Source organism: Canis lupus, chromosome 6 (genome assembly GCF_003254725.2).
Source record: "Canis lupus dingo isolate Sandy chromosome 6, ASM325472v2, whole genome shotgun sequence".
Classification (NCBI taxonomy): Eukaryota; Metazoa; Chordata; class Mammalia; order Carnivora; family Canidae; genus Canis; species Canis lupus.
Window position 1 is genome coordinate 36,468,003 of NC_064248.1, and position 14,473 is coordinate 36,482,475.

The 14,473-nt window shown below is 42.1% G+C and overlaps 1 protein-coding gene across 5 annotated transcripts in view; it reads right to left on the reverse strand.

Moving 5' to 3' along the window:
• The window catches only part of UBN1 (ubinuclein 1), a 39,277-nt gene that overhangs the window by 21,452 nt on the left and 3,352 nt on the right, over window positions 1-14,473 (reverse strand). For all 5 annotated transcript variants that reach the window (XM_025416611.3, XM_025416610.3, XM_025416609.3 and 2 more), the window contains exons 2-7: window positions 13,008-13,295; window positions 9,053-9,139; window positions 8,399-8,494; window positions 7,902-8,036; window positions 7,092-7,195; window positions 5,951-6,389 (exon numbers count right to left, since the gene is read on the reverse strand). In XM_025416611.3, coding sequence (XP_025272396.1) covers window positions 5,951-6,389; window positions 7,092-7,195; window positions 7,902-8,036; window positions 8,399-8,494; window positions 9,053-9,139; window positions 13,008-13,256 — 1,110 coding nt within the window. In that variant the 5' untranslated portion in view covers window positions 13,257-13,295. The remainder of the gene's footprint in view (window positions 1-5,950; window positions 6,390-7,091; window positions 7,196-7,901; window positions 8,037-8,398; window positions 8,495-9,052; window positions 9,140-13,007; window positions 13,296-14,473) is intronic.

A 14,473-nucleotide genomic window follows, 5' to 3' on the forward strand; every position in this document is an offset into this window, starting at 1 on the left:
AAGTAGCACAACAGGCTACTATATCGCCTTCTGCTTCCCATGAGAACGCAGCAGCACGCTGGATGGCAGCCAGGGCAGGCAGCCAGGAGACGGAGTACGTAAGTCAGGAAAGCAATCATGGCAAAAGTCTGAACCATGGGTTCTCATATTTGGCTTCATGTTGGAATTACCTGGCAGCTTTCCCCACTCTAGAGCAATCGTATCCGAATCTCTGGGAATGAGGCCCAGGAATCTGTTTCTTTAAAAGGAACCCTGGTAACTCTAATGTACAGAGGGGATTGAGAACCGCTGATCTAAACCCAAGAGTTGCTGGTCCAAAGGCTTGAGGCAAAATAAAATATCTAAAATCAGGCTTGATATAGAATAATGACCTCAAACAAAAGCAATACAGTGATTGTCTAAAACAAATGATCAACTTCTCTGAGACTGCAGAGACTGAGAACCACCTTCCAACCTTCCCATCACCCTATTTGCCTTCCTTCATCGTACCCTCTGGGTCCTCTTCCTACCTCAGCTCCCTCCCTGTCTTCTCCATTAACTCCTTACCAGAGATAGAGCTCAAAGTTCTATCTAAAACTATCTTCACCCAATACCTTTTCCTTCACAGCTTCAAAATAACACATAATGCACATAGATCTCTAAAATCTAAACGTCTTGCCCTATACCCTTTTTTCTAAGCTCTGGATTAGACTTTCCAGTTACTTCTGTGAATGGATGATTCTCTGGTATGGATACTCAACTTACCCAAAACCAAACCCACTAGCTTCTGCTCCTCTTTCTGTATTTCCCACTTCTAATAACTACACTCTATTCTCCTGAAATCCTTCCACTTCCTTCTTTAAGCCTTTAGGCAGCTCTCTCCAAGCCCAGAATCAAACTGAAACTCCTTTATGTGGCATTTATGATTCTGCAGGATCTGGCCCCAGCAAGCCACTCCAGCTCTGGTCCACCATGCTCCAGCAGGTACCAGCCCTCCAACAACTCTTTGTCCATCCTCAGCTCTGTGTTCTGGCTTCCTATAAAGGCCATCTCTCTACTGAGCCTGGCCAAATCTGTTCCCTCCAGTCTGATTCCTATGTACCCCAAGAAGCTTCTCTCTTCAAAGCTGGCTGTCCACCTGACAATTTGCTTGGCCACCCAAACATCACAGAGCTTACCTCATTCTACTCTGTCCTACAGCCAGGTGTTTACATGTCTACTTGTCCATTTATAGCACAAGCCCATGGAGAACAAGAAACAAATCTTATTTGTCAATTTATTTCCCACAGCTGCCTGTCATGTAATAGTTAGTAAATGTCACCTGAGTGAATTAATGAAGGAACAAACAGGTATTACTGAAAGAATGCAACCAGAGGAAGAAAGTTGGAACAGAACTTGCAGAGGATATGCAAAACTCAAGCTTCTGCTGACCCCTGGAAGTAGGGAGAGAGGGAAGTGCAAAAGTCCAGGATGAAAGGGGATGAAATGGATGGATGGGTGGAAATGAATAAGGGGCTTTGAATCCATTCATCTGCCAATTTCTTACATTTTCAGGATTCAGAATTCGGCACTTCAAATGATTTTAGCTTGAGAGAAAATAAAACTGAGTCATTCTTTTGCTTAAGCTTACACACTGCTACTTATAAGATCCAGAAGTACTTCCACATTAATTCAATCTAATTACTTTGATATGTATTTCAAATGCCCACTATTTGTCAGGCCTATCAACAAGCTTAGGGTTTCTTTCAAATTTTATTTTTAGATGTCAGCTGGTTTTCCAATGTGTCAGAGGCTTTCTAGCAACATACTTTTTAAGAAGATTTTTTCTGATTGATCCTTTTGAATTGTGTAGGCCATATCCCTGAGGGTCTGGTTTTATCCTGAAGATAATTAGTCAAGTGCTATATTTTTATTTTTTTAATATTTTATTTGAGAAAGACACACAGAGAGAAAGAGACAGAAAGCTCACAAGCAGGGAGAGGGGTAGAGGGAGAGGAAGAGAAGCAGACTCCCAGGTGAGTGTGGAGCCCAATTATGGGGGCTCAATGTCACAACCTTAAGATCATGACCTGAGCCAAAACCAAGAATCGGACACTTAACTGACTAAGCCACCCAGGCGCCCCTCAAGTGCTGTATTTTTAAATAAACTTAATTAAAAGAACAATTGGATTTATATGATAGTCTTCCAGAAATAAGTGAGGTTCCTCAACCCTAAGAAGAGACAACCTTGCCTAAGGAGTTGTATAAATTGATCCTAGATTAATTAGGAAATAAAGTTAAACCAAACAGCTCAATCATGCTGATATATAATAGTTCCAATAGTCCTTTAATGGGGTGTTTCAATTATAATAAAAGCCACTTGCAGCCTCTCAGCACCTAGATCAGAACCTTATATACTGTGCCTGTTTTTGCTGGTATAATTCTCTTTTTTGAAAAGATCAAACAGGTTAGGTTTGGTTTTTTTTCTACATTTCTGTCCTTGGATCCAGGTCTCCCTGGATTTGTGATGCAGGAATTCTAAGTCTATAGGAAGGTAAGCTGTGAACAGGTAGAGTAGAAGACCGGGTTACATGGGTCTCTGTCTCTTTTCTCAGTATCATTCCCATTTTATGCTTTAGTCAACAGACCTGGGTCATCTGTATGGACCAGGCTGAACAGTTGCTAAACTACATCAAGAGAAGTAACCTGAAGGTGGCAACACATCTGAACTTTTCAACAACCAAGAAAAAGGCACAATTTAAGGCATATTAAGTGAAGGCAGGGTAAGGCTATCAAATCAAATCACTGGATACCTTGGAGCCCATAAAAATGTGCAGTACAAGGGAACAGGAAATGAAACACGAACTAACATAAGAAAAAAACAGTGACCTTTGTTTAGACATCTACCAGGGCAGCCTTCTTGGTGTACCTCTCTAACATACGTAAGTTTTCAAATAGATTTTTTCAAAGTTTTAAGCATCACATCTAGTTAGAAGGTAAATCTGCTTTTGCTTCCCACAGCAAAGATTGTTCTCAAAGGGACAGATACATACCAGATTAGAATCTGTTTACGGGACTGCAATAGACAGCAAACAGGACCTCAGATCCCTTCCCTCCCAGTACATGCATTGTGCCACAGGGAGGTGGCCTCTAATTTCCCAACCCTCAAACCTGGTTTGCTCCTGTGATTTGCTTTACCAATAGAGTGGGAGAAGCGATGTCAATGCACAACTTCTACGGCTAGATCTTATGGGCCTTGCAGCTTCTACCTTCAGTCTCTTGAAATGTTGCCCTGAAACTGCCATACCCTGAAGAAACCCAGGATGAAAGATCAGAGGAGGGAGAGGCCAGATGTCCTGGCCATCTCAGCCATCCCTGTGGTCCAGCACCCAGCCAACTTGCCAGCTGAACATAGCCCCAAGAGTGAGCTAGGCAGGACCAGAAGAGGAACTGCCCAGCTACCCAGAGTCAGGAGAAATGAACTGCTCTTTGAAGCCTTAAGTTTTGGGCACTTTTTCAGATAATAGTAGAAACTGATCCATGTATCATCTAGGGCCAAACTTTTAAATGTAAACAATCTTATAAAAATAAAGAGGAAAAAAGGATAGTTAGAGGAATGAAATATAACATATAACACTACTAATGTTACAGTTATGTACATCAAATTTAATTTAAATTTTAAAAACCAACGTCCAGTTCAAGATTGAGGACAGGATTCCTTATTAAGGATCTAAATATCCATGAGTGGCTTCTGGAATTGTATGCAAGTTTTGTGCATGTGTGCATTTTTCTCCTGGGAAGAATAGCTTTCCCAGGAGATTCTCAGTGAGGTCTGGGTTTAGAGCACTTGTGCACACATGTGGGGAGGCTCCAAGTGCCCAAGCACAGGCCCTGGTGGGAATGGAGCACCTGGGGATCCTTTGGAATGGCATTAAGTAACTTTCCAAAAATAAGCCTTCTTTTCCATGCAACCATCAAAAGTGATGAGGGGTTTATAATAATATTTATTAAATGAAGAAAGCAGGAAACAATTATTGACAACTATAATTACAACTCCATAAAAACATACACAGAAGCTAAAAAAGAATAAGCAAATTGAAAATAGTTTTCAGATTGGCAGAATGATGGGTAATCCCCACTTTCTACACCATTTCCCAGAGTTTCTTAACACTTTTGTAGTAGAAAGTCCAGGTGATGACTAAAGTATTGATTTCACATATGAACACTGTATTTTCAGTATGTCAATTTGTCCTGGCTACCACTTCCCACCAAAACCCAAGCTACCTTATCTATGGGATCCAGAACCCTGTCTCCATTGTCCCAAGAGATAACTTGGCAAACACCGAGGAAGCACAGCTTGCTCAGAGTCCATCCAAATGGACTCCAGAAAGCAAGGCTTTCTTGAATCACAACCCAATGCTGTTTCATGTTAAGCCACTTTGTTTCCACTGAATTTGTCCATATTTCCCAAGAAATTGAAATAATGAGTCTAAGTTATCAGACTAAAACACTGCCTATGGTGGGGGTAAGGGACACATCCAAGAATGGTTTTGACATTTCTCTAAAGAAACGACTGGCTACTGCCACATATATCTAACTCAACTTACTTAACAAGACTTTCAGGTGCTAAAAAACATTTGATTACAAACTGGAAGATTGAGAAGAACAAGGAGTAATTTTTTAAAACATAAATTCTAAGAGCAAACACAGAACAGTACGCTCAAACATGCCAAGTTCAGATTCAACTACTTCCACCTTAATGTCCTATTAAGGTATACTCTGAACCCCTGACATGGCACAATTCATTTAAATCATCACATTCAAAGAGAATACTGCACATGGGCTAACGAGGAAGAACTAAAAATCCAAGTAAGACATTTGCTTTACTTTGTAAGTTGTGCTTAAATATTTTTTGGAAACAAGAAAATCATTTGTAGCAGTGGTTAACATTTCATCCTGCCCTAAAACACAAGAGATATTACACACCTAACAGTGATTCTGAAATCCTAGGAGAATCACTGGCTTAATACTTAAGCTACACAGTATAAATGCCACCAGAGTTGCACCATAAGTCATGATGCCCAAGGTAAAGCGTTTTTTTAACTAAAAGTCATCATAACTAACGACCCATGCTTGGTTTATGGTCAGCAATACATTACTGAATTGACAGTTCTTGGCCCTCTAGAAATCAATTCCCAAACACCAACGGCTGCTATCACTCAAAGACTATTGCTGTTTTTTTAATGGTTCACGGGCAATATTAAGGTTCACTCCTTTTCATTTATCACACCTTAGGCATTCCTGTACTTACTACCTAACACTGATGATTGGCAAGTCCAAGCAGCAACTGAAATGCAGTGGCAATTAAGCACACACACTCTACGTGTAATATTCATCTGCAAGCTTGTGTGAGTTTTCCAAACCTTCAAAAGATTGCTAAAATGACGGATCTGTGCCTCAGCTGCCTGCCACCAACATTAATATCAGTCTATTGCGGGATCCCTGGGTGGCGCAGCGGTTTAGCGCCTGCCTTTGGCCCAGGGCACGATCCTGGAGACCCGGGATCGAATCCCACGTCGGGCTCCCGGTGCATGGAGCCTGCTTCTCCCTCTGCCTGTGTCTCTGCCTCTCTCTCCCTCTCTCTGTGTGACTATCATAAATAAATAAAAATTAAAAAAAAAAAATCAGTCTATTGCACCAAAGGAAAAATATTTGTGGGGAAGGAACCGATAGGCAGGAAATGGAAAGAGAGAAACTCTCCCTAGAAGATTTTTCCAGGAATGAAAGAACCACAAAAGGTCTAAAAGTGATGCCTGATGCGCAGAGCGTACAGTTTCCTCACTTGGGAGGAGAAAAGAGCTTGGAAAAGCTAACACTGAAACTGCCAATTCACTAAGGGTTGCTCTGGGCAGCGAGCTTCATGTGGTGCAGAACCAGCGTCAATCTGCCCAAACCGCTTCCAGGAAAGCCCGGCCACTCTGTGTCACCATACCTGAGCCAGCTCCTTAACGCGCTTCTCCAGGGGTGCAGGCAGGCCTTCAGGGAGGGAAGAGGGCTGCCTGAATTCCTGGTCCAGTCCCACCCCAAGGGAATCGCTCTCATCATCCATATCACGGAAAGGGCTTCCTTCTGGAGACTCACTGAGCAGCTGCTCCAAGTCCAAATCAGTCAGCGAGTCCATGGCAGTGGCCGCCTGGAGCAAGTCGTTGTCAGAAGTGGAGCCAAAGAGCGAGAGCAAGGGGTCAGAGGTGCCCTCCAATTCTCGCAGGCCCTGAGTTTCCACCGACGAGACGGCTACAGGTTTATGGTCTTCGTCCCTCTTTCTCTGAGCCTCTTTCTCCTTCTGAAATTTCTTTAGCATCTCTTTAACACTCAAAGCCCCAGAATATTTCTTTTTCTTCTTCTCCTTACTGGCATTGAGGGCTGTGAAGCTGCAAGCAAGGAGGAAACTGGTTAGGAGGGCTGCAGTACACCTCAAAAGGGAAATTCACGAGAGACTGCCCCTGCTCCCAGCGCAACTGTCTCCAGGAACCTAGTCACAAGGCCACCCTGTTACTCCTCCTCCCTCCTCTTGGCATATGGAGCTCCTTCTTGCCGGGACCAAAGCTTGAGATTTAATACAGGTTAGCAAAACAGTGTCACAGAACGCTAAATATCCGATGTGTTTTTAAAAACCACTGCCAGGCTGAAATAAAAGGTTGCGAAAAAGGGGAGGGGGGCAAGAGAAATATTTAAAGGGAAAAAGCAGGAGCAGCAGAGAGCAGCAGCAACTTGAAGGGCAGCTGGGGTGAGACGAAGAAAGCAGGACCACAGAAGACAAAGGGACATGGCAGAGACGGAAGGAGAAGTGGGGCAGAGGAGGGGTGCCCAAGAGAACAAGGAACATCAGCAGTCACACAGTGACAGAAATAGCTGCCAAAGCTGACAGAGGGACAGAGAGAACTCCAATGTCTGACACACAGAGATGTGAGAGCACTGACTGCCCACAAGGGCACCGTGCGAGGCGTGAGGGGGAACGGAAGGCCAGGCCCTGCTGCCTCTTCTGAAGCTGTGAGGAGGAGGGCGCGTCAGCTCCCAGGTGTCCTGCCCTAACAGTTCAGATTTATCCTAGCAAAGCAGCTGCTGCCTCTCACCCGGCTTTGGAAAACTTGGACTTTTTCGATTTCTTCTCCTTGTCATAAGTGTCATCTTTTTTCTTCTTCTTTATCTTCTCACCACCTTCCTTCAACTTCCGCTTCTGAGAATTAAAGACAAGGCACAATTACACGGCTCCCTAACTCAGGGAGCAAGTGCACTACACAGCACTGGCCTTGCTCCGCCCATGGTACATCCTGAGAGCTGTCTTACTTCCTTCAAGAGCAACAGCTTCCAGATTGGTCCCGGACCACAGACCTGCAGCAGGTCAACACAGTGTTCCCACTGACAGTGTCTCCTGGAAGCACCCAGGCCTGAGGCAAGAGGCCATTCTGTAGCCTGAAACTTTTCTCGTTCAAGTAAGCTGTACGTGGGCCCTACCTCTTGTTTTAAACACACAGGCAGTGGTAGGCTGATTTCAAAATAAACTTAAGGCTAACTTGTTTTTGTTGGGGTGACAGCCCTGGGAACTGAAGTCCTCTACATGTCCACAGAAGAGACACAGCAAGGTTGGTGCAAACTCCCCTCACTCCACAACCTTCACTGCCCCAGTCCCCACCCTGAGACCACCTCGAGAAACAAATCCCTGCTGCGCCTGCTGGGACACAGGCGTGGACTCCTCCAGGTTCACAGCATCTCCCCACAGTACAGGCATGAGAAGTGACCTGTCAGTCTCAACACGGGTCATGCCTTTCCACCAAGCTCCTGAGCCATCCTAAACCAGGAGACATTCTGGCAAGTCACCTAATGATCTTATAAAGTCATATAAGAAAGCACTTCTGAAATCCAAAAACAAGTATTATTCTAACCTTTGGAGATTTTTTCTTCTTTTCTTTAATGAAGTCATCCTCAGATTCTGATGCTTGTCTAAATTGCAGGGTTCCCGAATTAATGTAAAATCCTCCATACTTTGTAGTCAAAGAAGCAGGAACAAGCTCGTCATACTGAAGGGGAAAAAACAAACAGTCAGCTCCAAGTTCTGGTACAACAGTCCAAAGGTGCAGAGTGGGTCTTGAAAGAGCAGATGTGACTGTGTTCTTCTGTCACTTCTCAGACAGCATACTAAGACCTGCTTCTGGTCAACCACGAATGTCCTAGCTCAAATCTATATGGACAGATTTGGTCATCATTTTCGGTGAGGGAACCATGGCCTGATCAAGAATGTCACTTCCCCTCTCTCTCACCAGGACAGCTTTCTCTTCACACTGAGGGCATGCCCACGCTGACTCGACTCCACCTCCAGGCCAACATTATTAGTAGGAGCTAGGGTGGGGTAGTTTCAGTAGCATTTTCAGTAAGGACTTACCGCCTCAGAATTATCGATGAAAGAGTCAGATTCATCGTAACCGTACCCCATGTCAATTAGGTCCTGTATCCGATCTTTTCTACGTTTCTTTCCACCCTAAAATTTAAAATAGGTTATGCGTTTTTTCCATGTGTAACTGTGGTAAGAACATACAGCATGAGGCCTACCCTCTTAATAAATGTTTAAGTCTAAGGTCAACATGTTTTGCCACACGGAATTAATTGTTGCCTTGAACTCCAACTAGTGACTAAAGGTTGTAAATCAGTGGGACACTCTCTCACACACAACCATACACCCACCCTAAACCCCATTCCCTGAAGATCTTTTAAATAGAACAGATTTGTATCTGCATAAAATGGCCTAAGACTTCTAGAAGAAGGAATGAAATGGCTTTGTATGCTTTGTTTCAAAACATTTATTTTAAGCATAAATTCTAGGAGTAAAAGGCACTTCTTGCTCATTCATCCATTTAGCTTCACACGCTAGAGCCTGCCACATGTATTTTCTATACCATAATGCATTTATCTAATAATTGCATTTTGTTCTTGCCAACCTCTGTACTTGTTTAGATGATAATCCACTAAAGGAACATAAAAATGTCTGAACCTCTCCCACTCAACGAGGCTGTTTTGTTGCCCAAGAGAGGAATCTTACATATTTTTCTTCAAATTTCCGGGCAAGGGCCTCCACTTTATGCCTTTCTTTTTCTTCATCATTGAAAGGATCTGAGAGATCTTTCTTCTGTATAAAGAGACCATTCCACAAAAATAGGAGTCACAAAAAAATTCCCACAATTCCATTCATAATACCTGCAATGACTACTCAACACCCATAAACTGCATAATAAAAACAACTCTTTCAAAAAAGACAAGGTAAAATACACACTACCATCCCAACAGTATTTACTTCAGTTGCTTAAGAAAAAAAGTTTCCATTCATGTAATTCAACAAAACTTAATTAAATGTCTACAATTACCCACCATAGCACTAGGTCTTAGACCACTCCAAATATGGCGAAGGGCTTTTAGTCAGGGAGAGACACAGAGAGAGAGAGGCAGAGACACAGGCAGAGGGAGAAGCAGGCTCCACGCAGGGAGCCCGACGTGGGACTCGATCCCGGGACCCCAGGATCACGCCCTGGGCCGAAGGCAGGCGCTCAACTGCTGAGCCACCCAGGTGTCAGTCAGGGATGCTCAACCTGTATAGAACTGTGTTTCAATATAATTTCCTTCATAACCCTAAAAATTATTTTATGTATTTAAAAACATTATTCTAGGAAGGCCCACAGGCTTCACCAGACTTCTAAAGCAGTCAATGAAAGAAAAATAAAAATAAAAAATAAAGCAGTCAATGGTTCAAGGAAGGTTAAGAACCTGCTGAAAGTAGTCCAAGTCCTTGAGAGCTATTCTGTCGTATTGGTTAGAAGAGTGATATGAACCTGCACTTCCTTCACTGCCACCAAAGAAATCAAAACCAGGTTCACAGCATTCCCTTTCCTTGGAAGCTTATTTTGATGGATCAGTAATTTCGTCTTTCCTCCCAATGTCAATACTCGCTCCAAATATTTTCATGTGGTTTTCCAAAGTTTATTTCTATTCTGTAAACTTACTGTTGCGTTTTTCTCAACAAGTACATTTTCCAGAGTTGGACTTTAAGCTTTTTTGACAAGGAAACTTAATTTTAATAAAAGACTCCCATCCGAATACATTTAAGACTTCAGAATAGACCAAAATCATTAAAGATCGGATGCCTGTCTTAAGACAAAACTCTATGACCCCACCCTCCTCTCCCTGCCCACTGGAATCCCATCCATTCATGGAAGACAAGTTAAATGAGATATTGTGGAACGTATATATAAGGGTCACAAGTGAGTGGTCTTTAAAACATGCATTCATCTGTACCTTCTAAGTTTTCTATAATGATCACATATAACTCAAGTGATTAAAATCATTCTAAGAAATTCCACCAATCTAAAGCAGTACTGGATACAATGTGCATTCTCTCACGTCTGGACAAACAGTAGTTGTCCAAAAAGTACTACTTCCTGCACACATGATGGTCCAACTCTGTCCAAACAAAACATCTGGGATGTAAGCTTTCTGCTGTCCAAGCCCTACAGGGCTTGTATCAGACTTAAACAATTGCCACATTGTAACTCCTGTTACCTGTGTTGGCATAATTCTAAAGTACCAACAAGACTGAAAGTCCCTTTGAGGTTGGGATAGTAGTGGCTTTTCCACCTTTATATTGTCCTCGGCATCTAGCACAGCGCCTTTACATTATAAGAAATTCATGCTAAATGAATTAATACACGAATCTGTCAGATTACATATTACTTTGAAAACCACAGAGTAGATGCAAAGATTCTGGAGTTCTGAATCTGAAGACCAGGAATCCCCTGAAATTGAATCCAAAGTTCTCTGTGTATGCTCCATACATTTTTCTGCAATAGAGGACATTTGGATCCCCCAAAAAAGGTGAAATCAGAGCACTAGAGTTCTAATTTCAGTTGACCTACTGATTTGGCTTGAACCTACAAAATAAAGACTTCAACCAATCCCTGCTACTGTCTCTTCCTCTCAAGGAATGAGATCCCATTTCTACTTTGAAAAAGGAATCTTGAATGGATTTGAAATTATTTTTTCTTATCTTATCCAACTGCCCTCATACGCAAGGTTGATCCTTGGCACAAATTTATTGGCTTTCATTCAGCTAATCAGATTTTAATCAAGGAAACACATTTTTATCTGAGCAAAGAAAGCAGATGATCCTCCTAACCAAAGGCACTCACCCTCAACAGCACAATGGTGAATTTGAATGAACAACTGGCCACTTAGTTATGTGGCTAAAAACTGTACCTATGTGATCTGATTCTACCCTCAAACACCCTGTGAGCCAGGTATTAAGCTGATCCTCATTTTACTAAGAGCCACTCTAGAGATCAAAATACTCCAAGTGTGGAATCCTTTGCCTCAGAGCCTAGCATAGTGCACCATTGTAGAGGCTTGTGCTCTTCACCTATTTCCTACTCATGCTGTAGAATTCCATTTAGGTAAAATACAAAAATGTGCAAAACTGAACTAAGCTTTTGAAAATTAGGGCAGTGGACCTGGGTAGTATTTTGGAAGGGCAGGAGGAGGGTTTCTGGTGTCCTGGAAAATATTACATTTCATAATCCAGGCACAGGTTGCAAGGATGTGCTGAGTTTATGAAAATGCATCAAGCTGTGAATTTGTCATATACGCACTTTTTCTAACATATTTAATTCAACAAATAGTTTTCAAAAAAAATTACAATGAAAACATCAGTGATAGCTGAAGCTGGTGATGGGTACATAGGGGCTCATTATATTATTCTCCCACTCTGCATGTTTAAGAAGTTCCATACTAAAGAGCAAAGCAAATCTGTCAGGAAAATAGATAATTTTTAAAAATATTTAAGAAATCAAACTGATTCTCAAAAGATCTGAAGACTACAACCCAATTTTGGCAAACTAACTACAAAACAAAAAAACGAAAAACAAAACCTCCCACAAAAATAGGTTTCTATCCAACCAGGGAAAGAAACTATCCAGAATCTCACTGTTCAGAAGAGATGAGAAGTCAATGTCTTAAACACCCACCATTTGCTTCGATGTGGATGGAACTGGAGGGTATTATGCTGAGTGAAATAAGTCAATCAGAGAAGAACAAACATTATGTAGTCTCATTCATTTGGGGAATAAAACAATAGTGAAAGGGAATTAAGGGGAGAGAAAATGAGTGGGAAATATCAGAGAGGGAGACAGAACATGAGAGACTCCTAACTCTGGAAAACGAACAAGGGGTGGTGGAAAGGGAGGTGGGTGGGGGTGACTGGGTGACGGGCACTGAGGGGGGCACTTGATGGGATGAGCACTAGGTGCTATGCTATATGTTGGCAAATTGAACTCCAATAAAAAATAAATAAATAAAATTTTAAAAAAGAAAAAAAAAAAAAGAAAAGTCAATGTCTTTTCTTGTCTGCCTTACAGTAGGCAGAGTAAGATTCTACTGGAAAAGAAAAACGTCCAGCACAAAATTCCAGTGCTGGAACAGCCAGAGACTGGTCACATTGACACACATATATAATTTTGGCATGAAAAAGCTTATTGTTGGGATCCCTGGGTGGCGCAGCAGTTTAGCGCCTGCCTTTGGCCCAGGGCGCAATCCTGGAGACCCGGGATCGAATCCCATGTCAGGCTCCCGGTGCATGGAGCCTGCTTCTCCCTCTGCCTATGTCTCTGCCTCTTTCTCTCTCTGTGTGTGACTATCATAAATAAATAAATAAATAAATAAATAAATAAATAAATAAATAAATAGCTTATTGTTAATTATTAGTCATAATTCATATTAGCCTTGGATGCACAGTGTTTTCTCTAGCATAAATCAGGACAATGGTTTGAGAAAGAATTCTATCCGTTCCTGCTCAGAGGCAAAATCAGCACACCTGTGACTGCTTTGGGCTGAGCACCGTGATCTTGGATAGCCAGAGCCTTTCTAGTCTTGCTTCCACCCTCCAGAAGTCCCATTTCCACAGGATGTTCCATGTGTTTTATCTGCAGACCCAGTCTGGGGCTGCTGGGGTGTACCTTGTCTGCGGGTTGAAGGCCTTTCACCTTCCCTCGTATGTTCTTCACCAGCTCTGGGTAGAAGAACTCTGGGCAGCGCTTGTGATCTGGCTCAAAGAGGGTGAGTGTAATCCGAACAGCTGCTGCAGCCGGCTCAGAGTCCTGATGCTGTTCTGTTCCCCCAACCTCCTCTTTCCGGGATTTCTTCAAAAATGCAGGATTCAGAGAACCTGGGAGAGAGGTGAACTGGACCCTGTGGGGCTCCGACATGGCTACCGACAAGTCTTAGCAGGTGTCACTGCATGGCTTCTGTTAACATTAAAAGAAGGACTAGGTCAAACCAAGATGATAAAAATGATTTTTCCTGTTGAGCTATTCAGATTTAAGCTTAAAGAAATTCAAGAAGAATCCACTGTTAAATTGATCTTAATCACCACTTACTCTTTTTTTCTTCAATACTATTTGCTTTAAATATATCATTTAAAAATGTGTAAATCACCCCAAATACTATCATTCAGAAATAACCAGAATTCAGCATACTTCCAGTCTTTTTTTTTCTCTATGCCTAGTCAATAGTTCCTTGATGTTAGAAAATCCATGCTGATGGAGCCTTAAAGAATCCTCAAAATTGCAAAGACCACTAGAGAATAATGTTTTTCATTTAATTTAACCTTTTCCTTTCTGGCTGAGAATAATCTCTTTCTTAAGATCTCTGTATTTCCATCACGAGCAGTACACTTACATTTAGGGCCAATCCTTACAATGAGAAAAGTTTTCAATAGCTCACAGAAGGTACTGCCTCCTCTGGGTTAAGTAAAAAACCAGTGTCTCAGGAGAGTGTGACTCTCGACTCATTTCCTAAGACACCAACCTTTCTCCACCTAAAACTGGCCCTTAGCAAAGTGAAAAATTATGACATGCCAAAGACCTTCAAAGTTGCTCGGAAATGGTCAAAACAGATTGCAAAGCCCAGAATACCAAAAGGTTTACATAATACAAATATCCAAATACACACACACTATACATATACATTGTGTGTGTGCACACACACACTTCAGGTATAATCTTACATCCTACTCACGCTCTAGTATGAACTTTCTACCATTATAGTAAATAAAAATATTCACTGCATCCTTATTTATAGAGGAAAAATAATAAAAACCACCTCAATTTCCAGCATTAAGGGAATGGTTGAAAACAACTGCAGCTTTTAAAAATTGATTTCTTACAAATCTATAAATTTTGATATATTACAGATATATAATGCTGTCATACAACTACTTTTTCCTACTTTGTTACTGTTTAATTTTGATTACAGTGAGATATAAAAGAAATGTTTCACACTGGGCAGTCCCAGTGGCGCAGCGGTTTAGCACCGCCTGCAGTCCAGGGTGTGATCCTGGATACCCGGGATCGAGTCCCACGTCGGGCTCCTTGCATGGAACCTGCTTCTCCCTCTGCCTGTGTCTCTGCCTCTCTCTCTCTCT